Genomic DNA, 24038 nt, shown 5'->3' with positions numbered 1-24038 from the left:
TTGATCAAAAATATGTTTTAAATTATATTTAATCAAAAATATATTTAAAATTATATTTAACTAGATTAAATCTTATCTTTTAAATATAGAACTTTATAATTTATTTATTCTAGCCTACTAAGGTCTATTAAAAATTTGGGCTGTCTTTGCTGAGTCTTGTATAAAAACTAATTGGGGGTCCCCACCATCTTTAGAAGGTGGATGCTTGAAGCTGGCAAAGGACTAGGAAAAGTACGGAAGCCAAAGAGCGTGGTGGCAGATATGAGCATTTTCCTAGGGGTTTACATGAAAGAGAAATGTTAACTACATCTTGAGGAAGTTCTGAAAACCCATGAGCCGGCTTTACTGTAGTGAAACCTTGTGGATTTGTCTGAAAGGGATGGTTTTCTATTTAAAATTATTTAGAATTAAAATTTAGAGTTGGGTCTGCTCTTTTACTGGGTGCTTTGTCTCTGGGAGGAAATGTTACCACTGCAGGTGCTTGATGCCTGTTCTTTTCCCTCATATCCAAACTGTGCTACTCTGAGCACCTAAAACTCACCCGAAAGTGAGTTTACACCTTGCTTCTGCGCCTGACAGCAATCAGCAAAGGCAAATGTTAGCAGCAATCCCATCTAATGATGTTTTTGTAGCAGTGTGTCACAGCAGGCCTGTTCCTTTTGAGAAGATTCAGATGAAAGGATTGCAAAATTCCTTAATTTTACCTAATGCAAACACCAGTAAGGCAAAATCTGCAGGGCAATTTCATCCTTACTTGCAAAGAAAACCTTATTTCTATAAAAACTATAGCCTTATTTGGGGCTTCATTGCATTTATTGAATGGAGATCCCTATGTCACTTCCAGATGATAAATCTAGGTTAGTCAGGTGGCAAAGTTTTAACTCACCAACACAGATAAATATGCAAATGGCAAGTGATATCATGTAGTCCCCTAGGAAAAAAATTGGGACAGTTTTGACAGACATCTGCTTTCCAGCTAAATAATCTGGGAAATGTGAACATGCATTTATATACAGAAACCAGTTTGCAGAGACATGCTTTGTTTTGGACACTAATATTGTAACTGATTCTTACAAATTCAAGTCAGGAATCTACGAACTCCTGTAAATGTTGGCACAATCTTAGTTGGGCTTTTGGACAACAGCAGCCTTCTCTATGGTAGGATGAGGCACACAGCTGTGTCTCACGGTTTTGAGTTTTTTAATATCAGACCCAGTTGTCATGGGGAAATAAACCAATGTCAGACTCTTACATAGTTCTTCTGTGGACGGTATGTGTGTGAGGGAAAAGATTCCCAAGTGAAGACTAGGAGTTAATAGATTACCATTACCCCTGACTGTAAGAGAAAAGAATGTTAATTTTAATGTCTTTCACTGCCCGGTAGGAGCTTTAGATAATTTTCCCCAATAACTTGAGTTCACATTTGAGTTTCTCAAACAGCTGAGCATTGGGAAAAGGAACCATAAAGCAAACAAACAGAACTTGCCAACTTGAAATTCTAGAAAACCTTCAAAACAAATGAGTTTCTTCATTCTTTCTGCTATCGGGTTTTATTTCTAGGCCACAGGCTGTAGACAGTTGTTCAAGTTTCTTTTATCTCATAAAACCTACATTCTTCATGCAGAACTGGAAACTTCTGTTTCGAAAGGAGCCTGCTGTGCCGCTCTGCGTAATTGCCTGAAAGCAGACACTTCAGCTTGAAACCTGTTGCTTTTTGTGGCCTTTGTGTTGTTTATAATAATGAAGGATTGAACGCTGGCTATTAAACGTCTTTGAAAGAGGAAAGGCACTTTTGGCAAAAGAGAGAGCACGAAGGTTAACATTTAATCACGGGAGCACTTCGAATGATTACATTGCTATATCTGTCAGGAAATATCAGTGCGTCAGTTGCCTGACATGGAGTAGTATCAAGTTTAATTAATTCTAACAGATTGAAAAGCATCATTAGATTAAATGAGTATTTCTCAAAGTTAATCTGCTTGCAGAGGTAGCCGAATTAGGTTTGATACCACAAAAACAACTTTTCCAAATCATAATCGTGGTAGGAAATATAAAACACAGTATGTATGTATATATATATGTGCATATGTACGTATACACACATGCACTCGGTAAAAACTGGATAAAACTGCTGAAGCTATTCTTAATTTTGTAGGAGGTTCAGAGTGTGATTGGTAAAGAAAGTCAAACTCTAAAGGATATCATGGAGAAACTCCGGATCAAGTATTCTGAAATGTACGCAATAGTTCCTGCAGAGATTGAAAGACAGTTGGAGGACTGCAAGAAAATATTGCAAGACCTAGAAGACAAGGTAACTGTTGATGTAATTTTCATATTTACCTTTTTTTTTTAATGTATAAGTAAGTACAGCAGTATTTAATGAATGTTGTAACTATAAATTTCAACTTGAAACATCGATTATGTTTAGGTACATTTTCCTCTCAGTGAAAATGTATGCATGAGGAAAGATTCCTCATGTTAACTGTCTCCTTTTGGAATAACCTTACAGTAAGCAATGTGAATATTTTTCTTTTCTGTTAAAAGAGGACGTGGCAGAACCACTAGCAATAAAGTCTTGGATATGATACGAATCCTGTCTTCTATTCAGTCTGATTCTTAAACTGAATGAGTAATCAAAGTTGATTGGGAAGTTCATATAGCTTAACTGAGAAGATATTTTCAAAACTGTGTTAAAAGAGAGCTTTGAAACTAGATTTTTTTAATCTAATTTGCACACATGATAGGGTATCATGGCGTAGTTCTTTATACCACCCCTTGGGACATGGCTGCATTCCTTTAAAAGCTTAAATAACTAAATAACGTTGCCTCAGCTTTTTGCAATGTTTTCTATCTGCAGCGGTTATAAACAGTTAACTGAAAGCAAAATTAAAGGAAAACGGAGTAATACTGTAAGTTTGGGGTCAGATTTTAGTCTAGTATAATTATCATCATTGTTATTTATTCATTTGTGTTACTTTTAAAAACAAAAAATCTTTCAGGTGTCTTATTTCAGAAATAATAGTATTCAGTGCTAATTTTAAAGGCTAAATCTCAGTTAATTTGATAAAACTTTAAAGTTTAATAAACCAATTTTGAAATCCAGTTACTCGTTAGTGTCTATCAGATTATGCATTCTTTTTATGTTGCATTAAATATTTAGATACATATTCATTACATCTTAATAGTTTTAATTTCGTTAACTTTGCAGTGTCTGTTTCAAAATGGAACCAGTCTTTTTAGAACCAGCAACTGGGTAGGAGAGAGAAGGAAAAGGGAAGTAAAACAGCATTTGTGCTTTGGGGAGTTTTTTTTACTGAGATTTTTTATGTTTCATTTATTGAGATAAAAAAGATTATCCCAACGCACATTACATGTTGGAGTGAAAGAACTGGTCTTGGAAACTAGTTAACATTTGCTTTTCACATTGAGGTAGTGGAAAACAATATAAGCTATCTTGGATTGTTTTCAAATGCATTTAGGAAACAAAGTAAATCCTAGTGGAAGTGGAGATCGGTTTAGTTACTTACTAGGAGATAGCAGCATGTGTCAAATTGAATTAACTTGTCATATTTTAATGGAATTCTGCTTTCTTCTAAATCTGCTAACCTGAAAATAAAAATAAATTGCACTTCTGATGCCATGCATTTTATGTGAAAAATACAATTCATTTATCTCAGTAAGAAGTCTTGAAATTAAAATCCTGCCCTACTGGTGACCAGAGCAGCATTTTTTCTGAGGAAAGATGGGAAAGTCAGTGCTTGGTCTGCTTTCTCATTTCCAACTGTGTCACATCGCTCATACACGTTTCTCTTCTATTTTGGAAACTAGCGCTACAAACAGCAATAATTTTTCATGTTTGGTATACTCCAGGATAGTAGTAATGGTCAAGTGTTTAGTGATTGCAGCCTGAGTTTGTTTTTCCAGTGAGTCTTAGGCACTAAGTACAGACTGGACTTCATAGCTTTTTTGTATAAACATGAGTATTTGAGAGGAGCACTGCAGTTCTTTTGACTGTATATTTATTTTGATTAATGCAATTATATCAATACAATACTGTACTATGGGTATTATTAAATTGGTCTGACAGTACATGTTGGAATCTATAAATAATAAATAATGTCAATAAAATGAAGAAATAAAAATGGATAAATAATTTGTTAACTAAATAATGATCTTAATTCCTCCTCTCACAAAAAGATAAACTATTACAGTATAAGGAGCCTCAAACCAGAATAACTACTAAACTAAAAATCTTTTGCGTCAGTTCAGTGTAAAGCTGTACAATGTACATATGCCCCATAAATCTTAGGGCTGCAGCACACAAAGAGTTTACCATAATTTAACAATTTTCTGGTACTTGGCTGACCCTAACAGCTGGCAGAGTTCAGTAAGAGAAAACATCACTTTGGGCTAGGAGCAAGGAGTTTCTCACTCCCTGCACTTCATCTAGTCTGTAGAAACCTGGTACCTTACCGTGTCGCTCGGTTCTGTGCTCAGGCAATTACTCAGCTTCAGCTTACTTGAGAATTTTTCTCTTTACATAGAAAATCAGGCCCTCCAGTGTATGGATTTTTCATTTCTGTGGAGCTCTGCAGAGTAAAATTAAGTTCCACATGCTTTATGGGGTTCAGAGCCTTTTATTTTAGTAATAAATCTCTGAATTTATATTTAGAAATTCACTATGTATTGTTGCACTTCCATATTCCCTTATTTCTAAGAGAGAAGTAATAGCCATCAGCTGAGACATGCAGGTGTCATCCTGGGTTTCTTACAGCACGAATCTAAGCGTGACCCTTTCCGCCATGCAGCACGATTAGCCTCTGTTACAGATTAGAGCAGGGGCAGCTGAGTTGCAGTGTCTTGTTGCTTTTTTCTTCAGGGATTGCATTTCTTAACTGGTCATTTTTAAGTGAGAAGAAATTACTGAACAACGTGGAGATGTTGCACCTGCTCATGTTAACGCTTCTCCCTGTGAACGTGGTTTCATTCCTGTGTTTTTAAGTGACTCGTCAAGAGAAACACAAAAAGAATTTGAATATTTTGGTGTGGTGGTGCATAGAAACAAGCAGATCTTTGTAATTTCCCCTATCGTTTTCTCTTTACTCTTGACAGGTTAGCTTTGAAATCTTGCAGAGCTCTCCCCAGTATGTGCTGAAAAGAAAAGCAGAAACTATTCACAATGGCCTTCAAGCTATTGAGAAGATGTTACAACAGAAGAGTGAAAACATTTCAAAAGCCAAAGAAGTTCAGAAGGTAATCTTGCTAAAGAAATTTCGTGGGTGTTAAAAGATTTTTGGTTGTTTCTACACAGCCTGATTTAGCAGGAGCGTAAAGTGGCCCTCCAATCATTTTACGTCTGTGAAAGGAGAAATACAAGCAAGCATTTAGCTGGTGAATATTTACCAATTCTTTCTCACAGGAAAATGCGTGGTTTTTTTTCCAACTGTGAATCACAGTGGTAGATGCAGAGTGTTCTGTTCTCATCGTATCAGTTCCAAAATCTTTGCGATTGCACATGCCCCACGTGAAGAACAAATAACTCTGCTGTTATCTGTGAGCCTGACCTTATATTTTATTTCCCCTCTCTCCACATGCAGCAAATCTGGGATATGCTGGACCTTTGGCATTACAAACTCAATGAACTGGATGCAGAAGTGCATGATATAGTAGAGCGGGATTCCTGCCATGCACAGGAGCTGATGGATATCTTAGTAACCCCCCTGCAGCAGTACCAACAGGTCTCACAACTCGCCGAGCACAGAACTGCCATTTTAAACAAGGTAGATGCAAGTATAAAAGTTTAAAAAGAATCGCATCTTATAAAAAACAAAATAAAGGCTTTGCACAGAACATCATCAAAGGCTGTCAGATGAATGGAGAGTCAAAAACCTGCTGTAGGTGCATTGGCTTGTTGTAGCTAAGAGTTTCTGGAGTGGTAAACGTCGCCTCTAGATGCTACCCCAAAGGACTGGCTCTGCACCATGGTTAATGCAGATCAGTGTGGGGAATTCATGCCCCTGGATGGGTGAGGAGATGGTTCTCTATGACTCTGCTAATGGGCTGCCTATTTAAGTAACATTGCCATATAAATCATGACAATGGCCCGTGAAATTTAAGCACCAAAATTACCTTTGATTAGAGCAGATAGCCTGAAATCATGAAACTGTTTCAGAAAAATTACAGTCTTCATTTCACCATACTAATTTAACTGACCTTGATGAAAATGCATCCAGTTTTATTTTAATTTTGTCCATAGATGCATTTATCCTATGCAGTGAATGGAAATGCATTTGTGCCTTTTTGTAAAATCCTGTCATTTCCTAGGCTGCGAACAAGATGGAAGAATATGATGAACTCTTGAAGAATATGAAAGTTTGGATAGAAAACACTCACTGTTTGCTAAGAGCAGATGCTCACAATGACTCTGCAAAAAGCTTACGCAAACATACTGATGACCTTCAGGTAAGTGTTAATGCAGATATATGGTCTTGTTAGAACTGGTTGCTCTGTACAGACACAATTTTGCATTCTTGTCTTACTGACGTAAATAATTTGCCATTTTCAATAAATCCTTTAAGTGGGAAATAGTTATAATTAACTCTCATGAAATATAGATAGATACTTTGTGGTGTTGGACATATCTGTCTTGTGAAAGTGCTAAACTGTAGTACAACTTTCTTCCAAAAATGCGTGGTTGTCTTGTTATCCTACTGTGTGGCCATAGTCAGCTTTTACTGCCGGCATAGATATGCTTCTTTCCGTATTGTGTGTACGTGATCCAGAAAGGGTTAAGTGGTGTTTTGATGTCTGTGTGTTAGACGGAAACTCTGAATTGTGGTTTGGAGGGCAGTTCCCACTGTGTCTTGAGGGTAATCCTGGTTGGTAATTTCAAGAATCAAATGTTTGTAATATTACAGGGAAGATCAGGGCCAGGCAAGTGCCAAGAGGATTTGCATATTTGAAATTTGAGTTTTCTATACATGTACTCCTCGGCTTAGGCCAAGAAAGTTGGTGCTCTGAACATAGGTTTTTGTATTAAAACTAGTAAGAATTCCTTGCAAGAAGTAGCTCTTCTAGACTGATACATTACAGAGCATGTAGCCACAATGGGGAGATTGTGATTTCCAAAATATGTGAGCATTTTTGTGACAAAAGCTCATTGTCTCTGCTTTTGGGATTTGGAGTGGTTTATGTGTTGTGGGCTGGGAAGCTAGTGGATTTGGAAATGTGCTCAAGGCCTGCATTAAAGTTGAGACATGGATTCAGTCCTTTCCTTCAGTGGATCACGTGCGTTTCTTGCAACCCTCACTGTTCTTCATGAAGACATTTGCTGTAATTAATCCAAAAGCTCATCCAGTTAACTGCAGGAGATGGGGAGGATCTTCCCATTGTGCACAACTGGCCAGATGTTTTCTGGAGCATTTTGTTACATCTGCTGTCTGCAAGCTGGTGTGCAGAAAACCCTTTTTCAGGTGCCTTGCTGACATGTCTTGTTCATGTACTTGGGGTCAGCCTGACTGTGGCACAGGAGCTGAAGAGGAGTCTTCTCCAGGATCCCATACTTTCCCTTTTTTGGGGTGGGACCTTTCTCTGAGTTTGACATCTTCCTCTTCATGCCTTTTGTCATGCTCATGTAGACTTAATTTTATCTTCTTGATTCCTTTAGAATCATGGCATCTGTCTCTCAGTTTCCTGCCTGCAGGATGCAGCAGTTCGGTTCCCTCAGGAATTAAATGTTTTAGTGTGAACTAAGCTTTTGGGAATATATGCAATGGTCAATGACATACAGGAAATTAAAACCGACTCCTTCGGTCCTAACCTTTGTGAAACTTTCCTGTTCACCATTGATGAATCAAACTAAGCTCTTATTTTGTCTCCAGATGGCTTTGGAAGACTCAGAGCAAAAGCAAAATCTTCTACACAGTGTTTACATGGAGCTGGAGGAGCTAACACCAGTCTTTGAAACAGACGGTGTAACGCAGCAGCTAAATGAAATAGATGATCAAGTGGCAACTCTACAGCATGAGATAGCAGAGATTCTTCCACAGATCCAGCATGTGGCTGATGTAAGTTCGAGTGATCTATAAGTGCCTTTTATCAGAGCTTCATCATGTATTATGAAATACAGCTTATATTGCCTGCATAGAAAAAAGATGTGCTGGTTTTAGTACTTGTGCTAAGGGAGGAAATTAATTGTTTGGAAACAGTCAAAAGGTGTTTGGTGTCTAATTAAGCCATAAAGTTGAGAAGTATTGATGAAACTCCTTGTTTAGGAGGAGAAATGCAGGGCTTGTTGACTGGCAAACTGAAAGAGCTTATCTTGCTGGAGGGTAGGTCTCAGAGGCACCTGGACAGGCTGGAGAAATGGGCTGACAGAAATCTCCTGAGATTCAACAGAGGAAAACGCACCCAATCCTGCACCCAGGAGGGAACACGTCCAAATACCAATACAGGCTCAGGGCCAGCCAGCTGGAAAGCAGCTTTGCCAAAAGGGTTGGTGGTCCTGATGGACATCAAGTTGATCATGACACAACAGCATGGCCTGGCAACAAGAAGGCCAACAGCATCTTGGGCTGCCTGAGTAAGAGTGTAGCCAGGACGTCTGTGGGAGCAGTCTTTCTTTTTGGCACCTGTAAGATCATATGTGGGTGCTGTGCTTGATTTTAGGTTTCCCAGTGTAAGAAAGACATAGACATACCTAGAGCGAGTCCAGGAAGGCCACCAAGGTAGTTGGGGGGCTGTAGCACAGGATGTAGGAGGAAAGTCGGGGAAACCTGGGTCAGTTCAGCCTGGAGAAGAGACAGCTCGGCGGTGGGTGTGGGTATTAGTGCTGTCTACTGCTACATAATGGGAGACTATGAACCATATGGAGCCAGACTCTTCTTGGAGTGTGCAGAGAAAAGATGAGCAGCAACAGATCCAAATTATAATAAAGGAAATTCCATCTACATATTAGGAAGTGGTTTTTTTTGCAGTAAGGTTGGTCAAACCCTAGATCAAAGGCTCAAAGGGTGGATAAAATCCCCATCCCAGGAGATACCCAAATCTCAACAGGATCAAGACCCAAACAACTTTCTCTGAGGGGCACCAGAGACCTCCTGAGATGCTTTCCAACCTAATTTATTCTCTGACTCTGTCTCCATGAGAGTTCACAAGCGGCTGTACTATATGAGAAGCCATTTTCCATCTGACATAAGACTTTTCATATAGGAAGCTCCAACAGTGTAATTAGATCAGTTTCCTATGCTGATAAATAAATATCACCACTGGAAAAGTGTCTTGTCACTACTGGTTATTTATAATGTGACTTTTCAAGCGTATTTCAATCTTGTATTCAGGGTTTAAAACAGACCAGCTGACGTCCAGAAGTTATGACGGTACATGGTTTATAATAACTAGCCTTTCAGTTGTCAGTCATCCGTTAACATGACCTGCATATGCTGCACTTGTTCAGTATTTTTAAATTTACGTGAAAGGCAGAAATGCAAGCTGGCTTTGTTTTTTGGAGGGAGTTTCTAAACTGTACTATCAACAAATATTCTCTTTATTCACAAATCCTAGGAACTGGGTGCCATTGAATCTCATGTGAAAGTGTTTGAGAAGGATATTGCCAAAATGAAGACAATCCTGTCATCAGAGGATCTGTTAGAATTTTCTCCTAAAGACCAACTTAAACATGGACAGGTCTGTGAATACTCCTGCGTATAGGCTTTTTTTCCCTATGTATGTATGCATTAATCAGCATAAATATGCTGATTAGGTGTAAAGCTGTTTTGTGGCTGCAAGCTACCATGAACAAATTTTTAGCGTATGACTTTGAAATGTTAGTATCACACAAATGCTAACTCTCTGGTCAGAGATTGAAAATGTTACTTCAGCCATGATTTCAGCTACGTGTTTCTAATGCGGCAAGTAGTGCAATCATTTGGTGCGGAGGACCTGATGTCTATGTCTTATGGGTCTTGGAGGCTTACTTTGGAGTGGTCCTATAGAATGGACATCCATTAGTGGCTGGGTCTCTTCAGAGGCTCTTCTGGGAGAAGATCCTCTTTAGTTTCATTTGAAAGGAATTCAGTTTGCATGGTCCAAGACAACTGCGTAATGTAAACCCTAAGGTGGGACTGTTGGGAGATTTCTTCAAGGAGCACAGTTCTTGTCTGAACTGAAACATTTGAGATTAAAGCACTATTGAGAACATGCCCATGGAGAACCTGAGTATGTAACTTACGTGCATGTTCAGACATACCTGCCGTATTTGAGTGTCTCCATTTTTGGAAAGTTTATGGCCTAATTGTCAAAAATGCTCACTGCACGTCTCTCCACTTGGCATCAAGCAGTGAGTAATCTGAAAGTCTGAAAATGAGGCCCTATTTTCCCATAAACGGAGGCAAAATTTAGCAGATGTTTCTGGAAACATAGGCTGGAATGACTTACTGTAAAGCCGTTTCATCATGCAGGGACTTCACTGCAAAGACACCTTGGCCAGATGGTTTTCCTTTCTTTGCTTGAGTGAAGTATAGCAAAGCATTGTGGTATCTTTTCTTTTATACCACATGCAGGCCACATTGTTAGCTGACTGAAATGCAAAAAGCATGGTTCAGTTTCAGGAGAGAAATAAAAATGTCGTCATACCTCTCATGGCTTTGTTATCCAGAGAATGATTTTGTAGTGGCTACATCATATGGAAAAACTAAAGTAATATTTCTTCTGGAAAATAGCGTTCATCTGCTTCCTTGTTTTAAATTGCAGCCTGGATAGTATGCTAATAACAACAAAATTCCTGATTCAGGCTGCTTATGAATGAGAAAATAAGCATCTCTACTTCAACTGGGACCTTTTACAATGCAATCTTCTTGAGAAGGAATTTAACAAAAATATTAGTAATTAATGGGTCCGGAGGTGTTTTGTATTTATTTATTTTTCTTCTGAAATTCCCATTTGAGTGAGATCTCAGTAGGATTTCGTATTTCTTTAAGAGAACCAGTAAGTTGTGAGTTGGTATTACCATTCTGTCTTTCCTAACTTGATGACCAAGTCTTCCATAAAACATGTGTTGTGGTATGAAACTGCACATTTCTGTTCATCTGAAACTGATAAAGGTGGTTGTAAACTGTACGTTCACTTGGGGTGTTGTGATTTGAAATGCTGTCTTTGAAAGAAAGCCATCTTCAGATGTTTCTCTTATCTTCTGCGTGGTTCATCATCTCAGCTATTGTAGGGGAGCATAAAAAAGTTGATGCACGAATGTCATTTGGGTCCACTGATTGAATGACTTTCCATTGATTAAGTAATGCTGCACTGATCGGCTGTTGGAGTTTGCTTTCTCAGCCAGTTTGCAACTGGTGATTTGCCAGTTGCAACATGGAAAGTGAGAAGAGGAAAACCTTGTGTGCAGCGGGATGGGACACAGGGTTCCAGAGCTGGTAGAACAAAGATGGGACTATGGCTCAGCGGATGGACTGGGTACAATGTTTCAGAACTGATGGAGCAGGACTGGGACTTTGTAGAACTGAGTGAGCAGAAATTCGGAACTTTTGGCAGACAAAGAGAAAGCGAATGTGCGAGATGCGAGAAGAGGAAGACTTAGTGAGGAAGGCAGACCACCGGGTGACCCCCCAGCTGCCGTGCGCAGGCGCGATGGTGGGCCCTTAATTAACAAAAAAGGCGGAGTGTTGTCCCACTCCTGCTGCCACGTGGTGGCCCCATGTGGAGGGACGAAGGGTGTACCACAGCCCGCACAGGGGTACAGGTTGAGACGCACTCCGTCATCGGAGTCTCTGCAGGGATGCCTGCCATGTGGAGTGCCTGTCAGCCTCCACCCCGGAGCGCAACAATATCCAAGGGTCGACCGTGGTCACGACATCAGGAGTGGTAGTGCTGGCAGGTCTGTGAGTGATTTGGGTAAGAACAGCATGTGGGCAAACTGATTGTAGGATTTCTAGGTACACACATGTACACATCCATATATCCGTATATAACACGTGTAACCAGTGTGACCCTCGACTCTTGGAATATTCTGTCCTGTGTGTGAGTGACCGAGTCGTACTTACAGTACGAAGCGAGTGCGGAGTCTCGACCTGCGGTTCTGTTCTCCCGCGAGGGAAACAGCTGGAGACAGACGAAGCAATTGGAATATAAGAGGGAATGAGTGATTTTGCTGACTACTAAATAGTGCTGGTGTTGAGCCTTACCACGTGTGCCTCTCTCCTTGCCGAATCCTCAAACCTACCTAAAACAGCTATGTTGATAAGACTGTTTATAGGACCATCATAAAATGGCTAGCTTTAACATAGAACATGTTGTCACTGGTTTGCACCACAAAAAAAGAAACACCAGAGTTGGCTAGAGTGACATCAAAAGGTTTGCACCAGTTTTTAACTGTCTGCACTGCCAAAGATGCGCTACTTTGAAATGACACGCTTGGTAAAATAGTAACTAATCTGAATGTGACCCTTTTTTGTCACTGTGCGAATTTTATGTATGTCTATGCAGAAAAAGAATTGTAAATGTAAATTGTATCTTCATCTTGCTTTAGACAACCTCACCATAGATTTTAGCTTATTTGTTCCAACATTAAAATAGTCTTCCTTCTTAAATGGGAAACTCACCAAAGAGAACCTCTGCACATCGTGACAGCACTATTAATTTTCAGTGTTGATTTTTCCAATTCAGTACCACATCCATCATCTATTCTATATCCTGATAGGTTATACTTGACCATATTGGTCCCATGCAGAAGACCGTTGTTCATATACAGTCCTATGAAGAAGTGCTTCAGCTCCCAGGGGTGAAAACGCAACCCTTCTCAGTCTTCCAAAGAGCAAGACAACTCCTGAGAGAATTGAAGAAATTAGAAAAAATTACTAAGGAACAAAATGACCTACTGGAGGTAAATATTTTTTGTTGTTTGTTGTTGGTTTTTTTTTACTGTCACATAAACCACCTTTATTTTATAATAATTTTGATCAGTAGACAATATTCAAATTCAGTCACAACTGACACCGTGTATTTTAGCATGCTGTAGGAGAAACGAAGGCAGAAGTGTCTTATGACCCAAGTTTGCACAACTGGTGATTGAAGTCCAGTGTTATATGGAGGCGCTCGAATCTGTAGCGTTCAAGTCCTTAAACTTATCCAGAACATGGAAATTCTTTGTTGACAGCCATTAGATAGAAATTACTGACAATTAATAGCAGAAAGTCTTTTACTAAAGATGATCTCTCCAAATCAGTGAGCCAGGAAAGTGACCATTTTCTACTACTGGTGCTGGGTTAATTCATTGTTTTGAGGCAGGGTGAACTCCTCCCTTCAGAAGGTCCCATGCAAGAATGTGTCTGCATAAGTGAACATGGGACAGGGGGCTTGGAGATGCTGTTGGCCGGACGAGCTATGGAAACAGAAGTGATCTAACAGCATCGAGGTGACACACAGCTGCAGGAGAAGGCAGTGCTTGTGGAGTCAGTGAGCGTTTACTCATGAGCAGTATGAGTTGTGAAGCAGCTATGCTGGCTCCAAACCTGAAGTAGAATCTTTGCAGCACTTCACTGGGTGATGTGGTTGTACCGCCTCAGGAAGGTTTTAATTCAGGGGTATCGGTGTCATGCTCCATTGCCCAGGGTAGATATATTTGGAGGCAATCTGGAGTTCAGTTATGCATGTTGCCATGTCAACAGAGGTATGAAAATTCTCATGTGACCCCTCCATTTCTTGGCAGGATGATAGCAGCACCTAGAAAAATGGTAACAGTATCTTTGCTGATTTGGTTTTCCAAACCTATTACAGTAAAGCAGAATGCTTTAGAACATGTAACTTCTTCCTGGGCATTTTGGAGGCCAGGCAGACACAAGTGGCAGCTAAAACATCAATGTCTATTTTTGATTTTCAGCTTGTGAAATTAAGAATACTGAACCAAGAGGAAAACTGGAACATGCTACATGATTAGTGCATGCCTGCAGTTCGGAAAAAAGCAATGACTGTGTGAGATCTGGATGATCCTGTTGTGGTTTAGCCCCAGACGGCAGCTAAGCACCACACAGCCGCTTGCTCGCTCCTCCCTCCCAATGGGATGAAGAGGAGAAAATATAACAAAAGGCCTTTGAGGGTCAGGATAAGAACAGGGAGGGATCGCCCACCAATCACAGCCACGGGCAAAACAGACTTGGCTTGGGGACAAGTCAGTTTAATTCGTTACCAGTCATATTCAGAGAGGATAATGAGAAATAAAGCCAGATCTTAAAAATACCTTCCCCTCACCCTCCTTTCTTCCCGACTCTACCTTCTCCCCTACAGAGGCACGGGGGGACAGGGAATGGGGGTTCCAGTCAGATTGTCACATGCTGTTTCTGCTGCTTCTTCATCCTCAGGGGAAAGACTCCCCTCACACTCTTCCCCTGCTCCTGAGTGGGGTCCCTTCTCATGGGGGACAGTTCTCCACAAATTTCCCTGATATCAGTCCTTCCCACGGAATCCAGTCCCTACCCGTCAGACTGTTCCAGCACGGGCTTTTCCCACAGAGTCTCAGCTTCTTAGGGCACAGCCACCTGCTCTGGTGTGGGGTCCTCCACAGACTGCAGATGCCTCTCTGCTCCATCATCAGTCTCCTACAGTGTGGGGAGTCCTTCCCACAGAGACAGTCCTCTACAAGCTCCCTTAGGCACTGGCATCTCTGCTCCAGCGTGGGGTTCTCCACAGGTTCTGGGTGGATCTCTGCTCCGCCATTTCTCTCACGGGCAGCAGGCAGGCCACTGCTGTCTCACCACGGGTTGCAGTGGAATCCCAGCTCTGGCACAGCTCCTCCCACTCCATCTTCACTGTCCTTGGTGTCTGTGTGGCTGTTTCTCTCAGATCTCACTTCTCTCTGTGCTGCAGCTGCGCTGGGCCTGACCAGCCTGACGAACCTCGGCAGTCCCGGCAGGACGAACTCTGCCCAGCGGCAGCCCCGGGAGCCGGGCGCTTCAGAGCTCTCCAAGCCGCGCTGCTGCGGCCATCTCCACTCGAGTGGCAGCAGCCCAGTGCGGGCAGCCGCCCTCATAGGAAGTCATGGCCAGGCCCTGCACCTGCCTCCCCCCGCTTCACTGCAGGTCCCTCATGGCGCAGGTTTCTTTATCTCTTCTTAAATATGTTCTTCACAGAGGTGCTGATGGGCTCAGCCCTGGCCAGAGACAGGTCTGACTTGGTCAAAACAGATGTGACTTGGAGCCAGGGAAGCTTCTAGCAGCTCCTTACAGGGGCTATCCCTGTAGCCCTTTCCCTGCTACCAAAACCCCACCACATAAACCCAGCACAGATCCCCATGATTTTATTTTTTTTCAGTCCATACAATTTCTTATGTCTGAAAAATGGGTGTGGTAAAACGTGCATTTTCCAGAGAGTTACCTGCTTAAATACTTGAGACTTTTCAAAACACTTTAAAACCATCAGAAACAGGGTGCTTTGCAATTACAAAGTGTTATCATGAGACTTCTAACTGTTTTTTCTGGAGCATTAGGTCAAGGTTTAGATTTTTCTCCTTTTTGAAACAGCCGTAACCTTTTTTGCTCAGCATTTACCTTTATCTTATAGGCATCCAACAATCTGTAGCTGAGTGAAATGTCTTTGTGAGAAAACGGGTCGGAAAAATGGCAATTCTTGGCAGCTAGGATATCAAACTGTGTGAAAAAGATTTTCCGGTCCTGTTGAATGGGTTGAAAGCAGCAGTACTAAAATACAAGTCCAGCACCAGCTAAGACATAACAAAGGATAAAGCTATTAAAGGATGGCGTTTTGAGTGCTCATTAAAAAGATAGTAAGTATCCTAATAGAGAGGAAAGCGAATGGAAGGCAGGCTTCCTGTACAAATATATAGAGAGTTATTTTTTTCCTGAGGATTAGTTTTGAACTGTTAGTGTTTGGTTGTGTTTGCCAATATCTTGCTATCTGTGATGCAATAGAATATTGCCTTAGTAACTCTTGTATAATTAAGTTGCAGTGTAACACCTGGGAAAGTGTAGCAGAAACAAAACCTGTAATAGCTAGTGTAAATGCTTCGGGGCAGGATTTTAGGTGACTTAGACCTGTGTTGAATGTTGCCCTCTTTTTTATTATGGCCTGTCAAGTACCACACCTATCACTACCTAAATCATAGAATCATAGAATGGCATAGGCTGGAAGGGACCTCAGAGATCATCTAATCCAACCTCCCTGTCATGGGCAGGGACGCCGCTCAACTAGACCAGGCTACTCAAGGCTCCATCCAACCTGGCCTTGAACACCTCCAGGGAGGGGGCATCCGCAACTTCTCTGGGCAATTTATTCCAAAGTCTTACCACCCTCGTACGGAAGAATTTCTTCCTAAAATCTAATCTAAATCTGTTCTCCTTCAACTTAAATCCATTTCCCCTTGTCCTATCAGTGGACACTCTTGTAAAAAGTCCCTCCCCAGCCTTCCTGTAGGTTCCCTTCAGGTATTGGAAGGCAGCTATTAGGTCCCCCCAAAGACTTCTCTTTTCAAGGCTGGACAATCCCAGCTCCCGCACCCTGTCCTCATAGCAGAGGTGCTCCAGCCCCTGGATCACCTTTGTGGCCCTCCTCTGAACACGCTCCAACAAATCTATGTCTCTCTTAAATAGCATGATCAGGAAGAGGAGCTGGAAGCCACAGCTGCTTCTACTGGTTTTCTGTGCAAGAGGTTGGCAATATTTGCATATCTGATGATCTACCGTGCTCGTTTTTAGTAAGCTCTTCCATAGCAAATGCAATGCCTGCCTACATGTACACTACGGGCAGGTGAGCCTGTTCCATGGGTGGGTCGTCTAGTATTACCACAATATGAAAAGTAAAAAGCAAATGTTAAGCAGGAAATAACTCAAAAGAAAGACAACACTTCTAGGAAGAGATTCAGTCCTACATATATGGTATAATTAATGCTGTATTAGGAAAACGATAACGTAAGATTTTTTGCCCCTCATTGGGAGGCAGGGAACAGACAAGTTATCTTCAGGGAAGTGGCTGTATTCACGTTCTGGCTTGTGACAGAAGACATTGAAGTGTGTATACAGAATATTCGTATTCTTCAGTTAGTCAAGGAAATTTGAGGTAGTAGACATTTTACCTATTACTGAAGAGTCCTGTTCATGTGGAAATGAAGCTATGGGTAGGACAATCTCTCTTTTAGGAGGACTTTTAGTTTCTCATTAAAACTGAGCAGGGAAAGAGCTATTCTTTTTTCCCTCCTCTGATTCTTTAGCTATGGCATTAAGATTATAGAGCACAATAAAGTATCATGCTCTCCAATTTGGCTTTTTTTTTTTTTTTCAAGTGAGGAAAATAGTTTGTCTTCCTTTTAAAACTTGTAAGTTAAAAAAAAATCATTTAGAATCTTATTAGTTTGCATTTTTTTGGGAGGGAGTGCTATTGTGAAGAAGCGACGGAGGAAACAGCACTGTTGCTGTTCATAGGAGGAGAGACTCTGCTCTGAAAGACAGAGTCTGTGCATGCTTTGCAGAGAGATTTTTTGACCTGACAGGCTGTTCAGGTGCTGCTGTCAGCAGAGTCAGGTCAAGCCTGTTGACAACAGGCTGCATTTTCTTCGTTACCTTTTGCAGACACCTGAGGAAGAGTCATTAGATATTCTTTGGTTCTCAGCCTGGGGTCAGAGAACACGGAGCCTCCAAATGTTCTGCGAGTTAAATGTTTTTACAAACTATTCTAATTTGTAGATGTAACAATTTCTTAATGACTTGAGACATCGTGACAGGTTGTGGCTGACCAACACGAGCAATGTGTGTGGGGAGATTGCCGATTTCTGCCTGGACAGTAAAGCACGGGGGGTTGATGAGATTTTGCTGTCATGGTCAAATGAGTAAAAGTGAAGTTAGCTGTTTATAACATATAATATGGTGCTCTGTAAGTCATGTGAGAAGAGGAAGCTCACACGAAGTGGGAATACTTACCATTTTTATAGGAAGTATTCAAATTGTCAGATACTGCGGTTGACTTATCCTCTGAGCTGCAGTGTCTGCCTGGTGTGCAGCACAGTTTGGTTTTGGTCAGTGCAGAAGTAACTGGCAGTAAAGACTTGAGCACCAATAAAAAACAGGTAGGTTTTTTAACTTGATGGGAAACCCTGTAATTTCTCTTTTTTTTCAACCTGTCCTATATTGTAGTGAATGTAATTAAACGTGCCTTCTTTACGTTTTATAACCAAATTCATAACTTTGCTGTGGAGTAAGCAAAGATGTGCTCCTAAGCAGAATACCACACCATACTTCCGTTTGTGGGTAGATCAGTTTGTTTGTCTTGAGCAAGTGAATAATAAACTTTGTGATGATAGGGCTGTGCAAAGTTAGCAGAACAAACACAGTTTCTTTTACGTGTAACTACAGCTGCAAAGGAGGCTTCAGTACTCTTCAGTGTAAGTTTGTTGCGTTACTGACTAGCTTGTGCCTGTACTAGTTAATTCAAAGTGATTTATGAGAACTACTATATTACAGGAAGCTGTAAAGAAAACAGAAGAATGTGAACAAGAAATTGAAAAGTTGAAACAATTCTTAAAGAACCACTTGGTTGAAATATCACATGAAGATCAACCACTGGCTCAGAAGACTTGTCCAGAGGTGAGTTTCATTGTTTTCTCTCTCATGTCTCTTATTTGTCCTGACTAACGCTGATTGTGATGACGAGAGCACTGAAAAACAGCAGTATGCTTCCCCTCCCCACCACAGTCAAGCAGGCAGTTGAATGCCGTGGTGTGACTGTGCATACATAAGCTGACATTACCAGATGATATTACAGTTAATATTAGTTTGCGAGTCAGGTGTACCTGTCATACTCTTTCTTGACTTCGATGTGTCATTTGTACCTATATCAACCTCTAAGGAGAATTTAGAGTGCCATTTTCATGACAGCTGACAACCGTTTTGGTGAAACAGTATGCAGCACTGATGGCTTACCTGTGCTCAGCATCCTGCTAACGTTGCTGAGGTAGCAGCTTAGGATATTGTAGAAGGAGAGAACTGGGTCCATTTCTGATCTCTGCCCGTGCAATGGTACTTTTGGTGATACTGGTTAGGGTTAGATTCTTTAGACTTCTTTCCTCGTCCTCACTGCCACACTGTGTTTTCATCAACTGATAAGCATGTGTTGCTTTTCTCCCTGCAGTCAGCTGCTTTTTGTAATGGATTAATTGATTATTTAATGGAAAAATAAGATGTGTTTTAAGGACAGCACTGCAGAAGTCAGGAAATTGCTAATTAAGTGTAATAACTATTTATAAAGTGCCTCTGAAATGCTCAGCTTTTTGCAGTCAGTCACAATAATGTTAATACACATACATTGTACTTGCTTAATAACTATAATCACTCGGTAGGCTCCTAAGTACATAGCTGTTCTTTCAGGTGGTTGGATGTTGGAGGCTTGATGCTAGTGCTAAGCGTGACTCATTTCATGATTCTTACTTGTTTTTTTTTTTGTGTAGGACTTTCTGTTTAGTAGCTCTTGTTTTAGAAGAAAACCTGTTTCATGATTGTAGCATTCCATGAATAGAAGTGGGCAATGGAATTGCCCATCTTATTGAGGGGCTTCAGATGAAGAAGTAAAGTTAATAAAGATTTGGTTTCTGAGGAGGTTTTTGGCTAGTTAAGTTTGCAAAGCAGTAGCTGGTAAACGTGTGCTGTAAGGTCTCCGCCTGCAATGAAATAAATGGAAACACTGTTCTTAGTGGACGTTTATAAAAATATGCTAAATTATCATGGATAGCTGTTTCTTCATTCCAATGACTTTTTCTTGCCTCTAGCTTTGGAAGATTTTACTTTGTGTTTTTGGGTGTACAAAGGGAAAAACATCCTTGTCTGAGCAAAGTTCCCGTGTCCTTTGAAAATTTGCAGGGGTTCCTGCCTCCACCTTCCCAATCACGCAGCCGCACTAGTGTTATTAACAGAAGAAGCTGTCATCGAGACAGACCAGCAGTCTTACTGCTTTCATCTGCAACAGATTATTACTTGCATAGCATTATTCACACCACCACAGAGCATGGTGTGGAATCAGTGCTGTTATTATTTCAAGCCTAGCATCAAAGCTGTCTCCGGTGGACTGAGGGCAGTGTGCTCAGTGGATATTTAGCCACGTTTTAGTTTTCTGAGCAAGCATCAATGCTTCAAAGAGCTTTAGCACTTTTAGTAACGAAGGGAGTGTGGCATTTTATTCCTTGCCTTGTCTTACTCTGTTATTTGTTGTGCTTTCTTTGGTCACCTGGAGACTGGGTGAAGAGGAAAAGCCCTAGCAGAAAGCTCTAAGGGCAGAACACTGCCTAGAGCAGTCGTCATGGCCAGGGAGGAGACCAAGACAGATTTATTTCCTCCTTTGTGAGCGTGGAGTTACTTGGGTTATTGTTTAATCCCTGCAGAACATTAAATATTTTCCTTGTACTTTGCTGGGGACTATTGCTCCCCAGTATCACATTCAAAGACATGGGATAGTTTTGTCCCTAGCCATGTTACTAAAACCCACCGAATGGTTTGTGTTTCCTTATTTTAGGCTAACTTCAGCAAAGACAACTCAGCCCAGAGTTACTCTTATTGCTGTCTTTGCCGTCATCAAGGCTATCCCAAGTGTTTTGAATCAGGTTTCCAGAGAAGGTAGTTGGAAGTAACATCACCTGCTCTGACACACCGAGTAATGTAACCCAGCTGCATTCCCTCTGTCCTGAAGGAAACTTGTATTCCCTGTGGCTATGCAGGACCTAGTTAGAATGAAGTATCCAGCCTTTTGTATTTCCTTTCAGACTACCAACTTCTGCATTACAGGTGGCAAGTGCAGTTCTGAACTGAATCTGTTGTGGCTGTTTTGCCTGTGTCTGGTCATCTCCTGCAGCAACAATGGGGAACTGTCCTAATGCCCTGAAAAAGGAAAAAGGGCAAATAGCCCCAATCCCAGTAAGATGCATCACCGGTATCATCTGTTACGTTACTGTTTGGTTAAGTAAGAAAAATGGATGCTTACAGATGTTGTTGCTCCCTAGGGAGAAATGGAAGCTGTGAAAGAAGAAATCATAAAGTTGTGCCAAAGAAAGGAAGATGTCCTTACCAGGATGAAGAATTCAATGTCTGAGCTTCACCAGCGATTACAGCAAGAAGTGCCTGAATCAGGAGATGAACCCACAGCCTTTGTATTAGCACAAAGTGACTTGATTGGGACTGACATTTCTGGTCAGCAGGTAAGTGGAGAACCACATTGTGATCACTTATGGAGAGCTGAAGAGGGAAGGTAAATAACCTTTGTTCCTCCAGGAGGAGTGGCATGGGAGAGGAGCACCCCTGCAGCTGTAAATCAATAATACTCCTCCTCCCCTTTGTGCTTCTGAATGGTCCCAGAAGGACTGAGGATGATGCATGTCTAGGAGAAGGCGGGAGAGAGATGTGCCTCTGGTTATTTTTGTAGCGTGAGCAGATCCAACGTGAAGTTTGCATCAAGCAAGCAATCAGCAGCGACATGCTCAGTGTGTAGTTTTGTTGATAATCAGTTGTTCTGGGATTTTCAGTAAATTGTTTTCATGGAGCAAAACAAAATTTGTCCCAATTATAGCTGTGATGTTGAAATATTGCAGCATAGAGAGAAGTCCCAATTTTCAGAGATGCTTAGTACCTGCAGCTTTCAATTGCCTTAATATAGGATGGCAGATGTCCAGTGCTTCCCCAAAAGTGGACTCCAAATGGTAACTTTGTTTTGGTTTACAGGAAGAAGAGAAGATGCTTTTACTGTTCTTGTCATGAATAATTGGACTGTCTCTTTGTGTGTATTTTTGTAGTTGAAAAAAAGAGGAATGGTGTCTCTTCTACCTTCCTTAGATGAAGAATCGGAAGACTGTTCTTTCCATAGGAAGGTGAGTTCAGTATATATCTTATACATATACAACTGTATATATAAGATACAAGATTTTGGTACTGGACAAATTATGAAAAATGCGTAAATCCAAAATGCTTCAGAACAAATTTAATTATCTATTATCACTCCGAGATATTAAAAAATTGCACTTGACCCAGCCTACCAATATTACAATACCAGTATTACACGGCACTTAATTCTGTGGTGTGCGATCCTGCTTTTGGTGGGATTGCTTTTACAGTAATATCCCCTGGAAATGTTAGTGGCAAAATGTGGGCCTAAATACCCATGTTTATATGCAGAAGGGTGGTTCGGGCGGAATCAGACAGCCTCTGAAAAGTGAAAACTTGAAAGAAACAATTAAAATGCTTTGTGTGTTTGAGCTTAAGGAAAAAAGGGCATGATCAGACTATTGGGAATGAAGTTAAGATAGGATAGATTTCTGGGAGAATAGGAGAAACTGGGAGACACTGCTCAACAAGTTGCTCTGATTGTGGGGAATCTGAATGCCCAGGTGAACTGCAGAGGAGCAAAGCTGGGAGTAAAGTTAATAGCTTTTGGGAAAAAGAAAAAAATCCATTAAACTTTCTGCACCCTAGGAACTAACCAAAATGTATTTTAATGAAATCGGAAATGTGCAAAAGTGCTGGTGTGCTTGTAGCCCAGCTACCTGCTTGTACAGCAGTTCACAGACTGCCTGGGCTGGTAGTGACCAGCTACTGTCATCTGCATCTCCTGCGAGAGACCATGGCCCCAACCAAGGTTTGAAGAACGTCCGTTTCTCTGCAGTCCTCGCTGTGGATATTAATGAGCCCTTTTGCTACATCCTTGCAACATGAATAGAAAGGAAACGTGGCAAAGAGGTGACAGAGTGTTGAAGGGGTTGCTTTAGGCTAAGCAAAGACCAAACTCCATGGCTAGACAGCGTGAAGAAGTCTCAACAGCTTGGATAGAGGTGGTTTCATACCACACTGATCCAAACACTTCGGTTCCAAGGTTTCTGATTCTGCCCCTTCATTGGTGCAGTTTTCTTTACATACAGGACTTTTTAGGGAACAGGACAGGAGAAAGGTTCTTTCTTGATTTTTTTTTTTGTTTTTTTTTAAGTTGTGTTAAAAAAAGAGGATACTCTGAAGTCTTTAAAGAAAACGGTCAGTGTCATCCAGCTGCCGTTCATCTTGCAGCAGAGCTATAGAGCAAGGGAAGAGGTGGGATTTGGGAAACACAATAAAGATAGATAAACAAAGCAGAAATAGAGCAAAGTGTTACTAAAGGTTTACAGTAATTTACATTGCCTGAAGAAATATCTGAGCTTCCTGTTCACAAGCTAATGCTGAGCTGTTACTGCTTTCAAAGGGAAGTACAGCCACAGAGAAAGATGCAAGCTTTTGGCCTTCAGAAAGAGGTGATGAAAGGCATAAGGAAGACAGTGCAACCTCCTGGTCTTCTGGTACCTTGTCGGATGGCATTGTTCAGGTAATGCACTCAGGTTTATCTCCACAGGGATGGGAACTCATCTTTGTGGAAAAGATCTACACAAGTCTTAGGTACTATTAAAGTCTGCAAAGCAAGAGAACTGTAGAAATGCAGGACATGATGGCCTTATTCAGATCCTCTGTCTTCCATATCTCACTAAATCTGGCCGTTTAAAATCCCTTTTCCTGTTGCACATGTTGATTGGACACGGTGACCTTAAGGGTCTTCTCCAACCTAAATGATTCTATGATTCTGTATCAATTTCACCTAGCCTGACAAAACCCCCAACGATAGAAGTGCACATTTAATAGCAGCAATTTGCATCACTAATTCCTGGAAAGGCCTTAAAAATGTGCATTTTGTTGGGGGATGATTTGTGGAAGACGTTCTGTTTGCACGTGAGAAGATCAGCATCTAAGACACCCAATCGGCTACAATTTTGGTGGCATTCTGCTCTATTCTTCATGATGTCTCAATAATGTTGTGATAGCTGCAATTGTTTGTTTCTGTATGTCAATGTTACAGGCATAAGAGAACTTCTTTCTGTGAATACTCTTGGGCCAGGACCACTATAGGTTGAGTGGTTGCTGCCCTTTGAGGCTTCTCTAGCACGAAAAGGCAATAATTATAGAATTATGGAATAGTTTAGGTCGGAAAAGATCTTTAAGATCATCGAATCCTGCTGTAAACCTAACACTGCCAAG

At 41.1% G+C, this 24038-nt stretch overlaps 1 protein-coding gene across 1 annotated transcript in view; it reads left to right on the top strand.

Annotated features, from left to right (window-relative positions):
* The window catches only part of LOC104383626 (nesprin-2-like), a 162223-nt gene that overhangs the window by 48884 nt on the left and 89301 nt on the right, over positions 1-24038 (top strand). Inside the window, exons 36-46 of the mRNA XM_086613635.1 lie at positions 2156-2311; positions 5113-5253; positions 5598-5780; positions 6325-6462; positions 7881-8066; positions 9562-9684; positions 12707-12889; positions 18471-18593; positions 20996-21190; positions 21782-21856; positions 23215-23334. Coding sequence (XP_086469761.1) covers positions 2156-2311; positions 5113-5253; positions 5598-5780; positions 6325-6462; positions 7881-8066; positions 9562-9684; positions 12707-12889; positions 18471-18593; positions 20996-21190; positions 21782-21856; positions 23215-23334 — 1623 coding nt within the window. The remainder of the gene's footprint in view (positions 1-2155; positions 2312-5112; positions 5254-5597; positions 5781-6324; positions 6463-7880; positions 8067-9561; positions 9685-12706; positions 12890-18470; positions 18594-20995; positions 21191-21781; positions 21857-23214; positions 23335-24038) is intronic.

Source organism: Tauraco erythrolophus, chromosome 6 (genome assembly GCF_009769465.1).
Source record: "Tauraco erythrolophus isolate bTauEry1 chromosome 6, bTauEry1.pri, whole genome shotgun sequence".
Lineage (NCBI taxonomy): Eukaryota > Metazoa > Chordata > Aves > Musophagiformes > Musophagidae > Tauraco > Tauraco erythrolophus.
The sequence above is the reverse complement of the archived record's forward strand: the minus strand, read 5'-3'. Positions and strand labels throughout refer to the sequence as shown.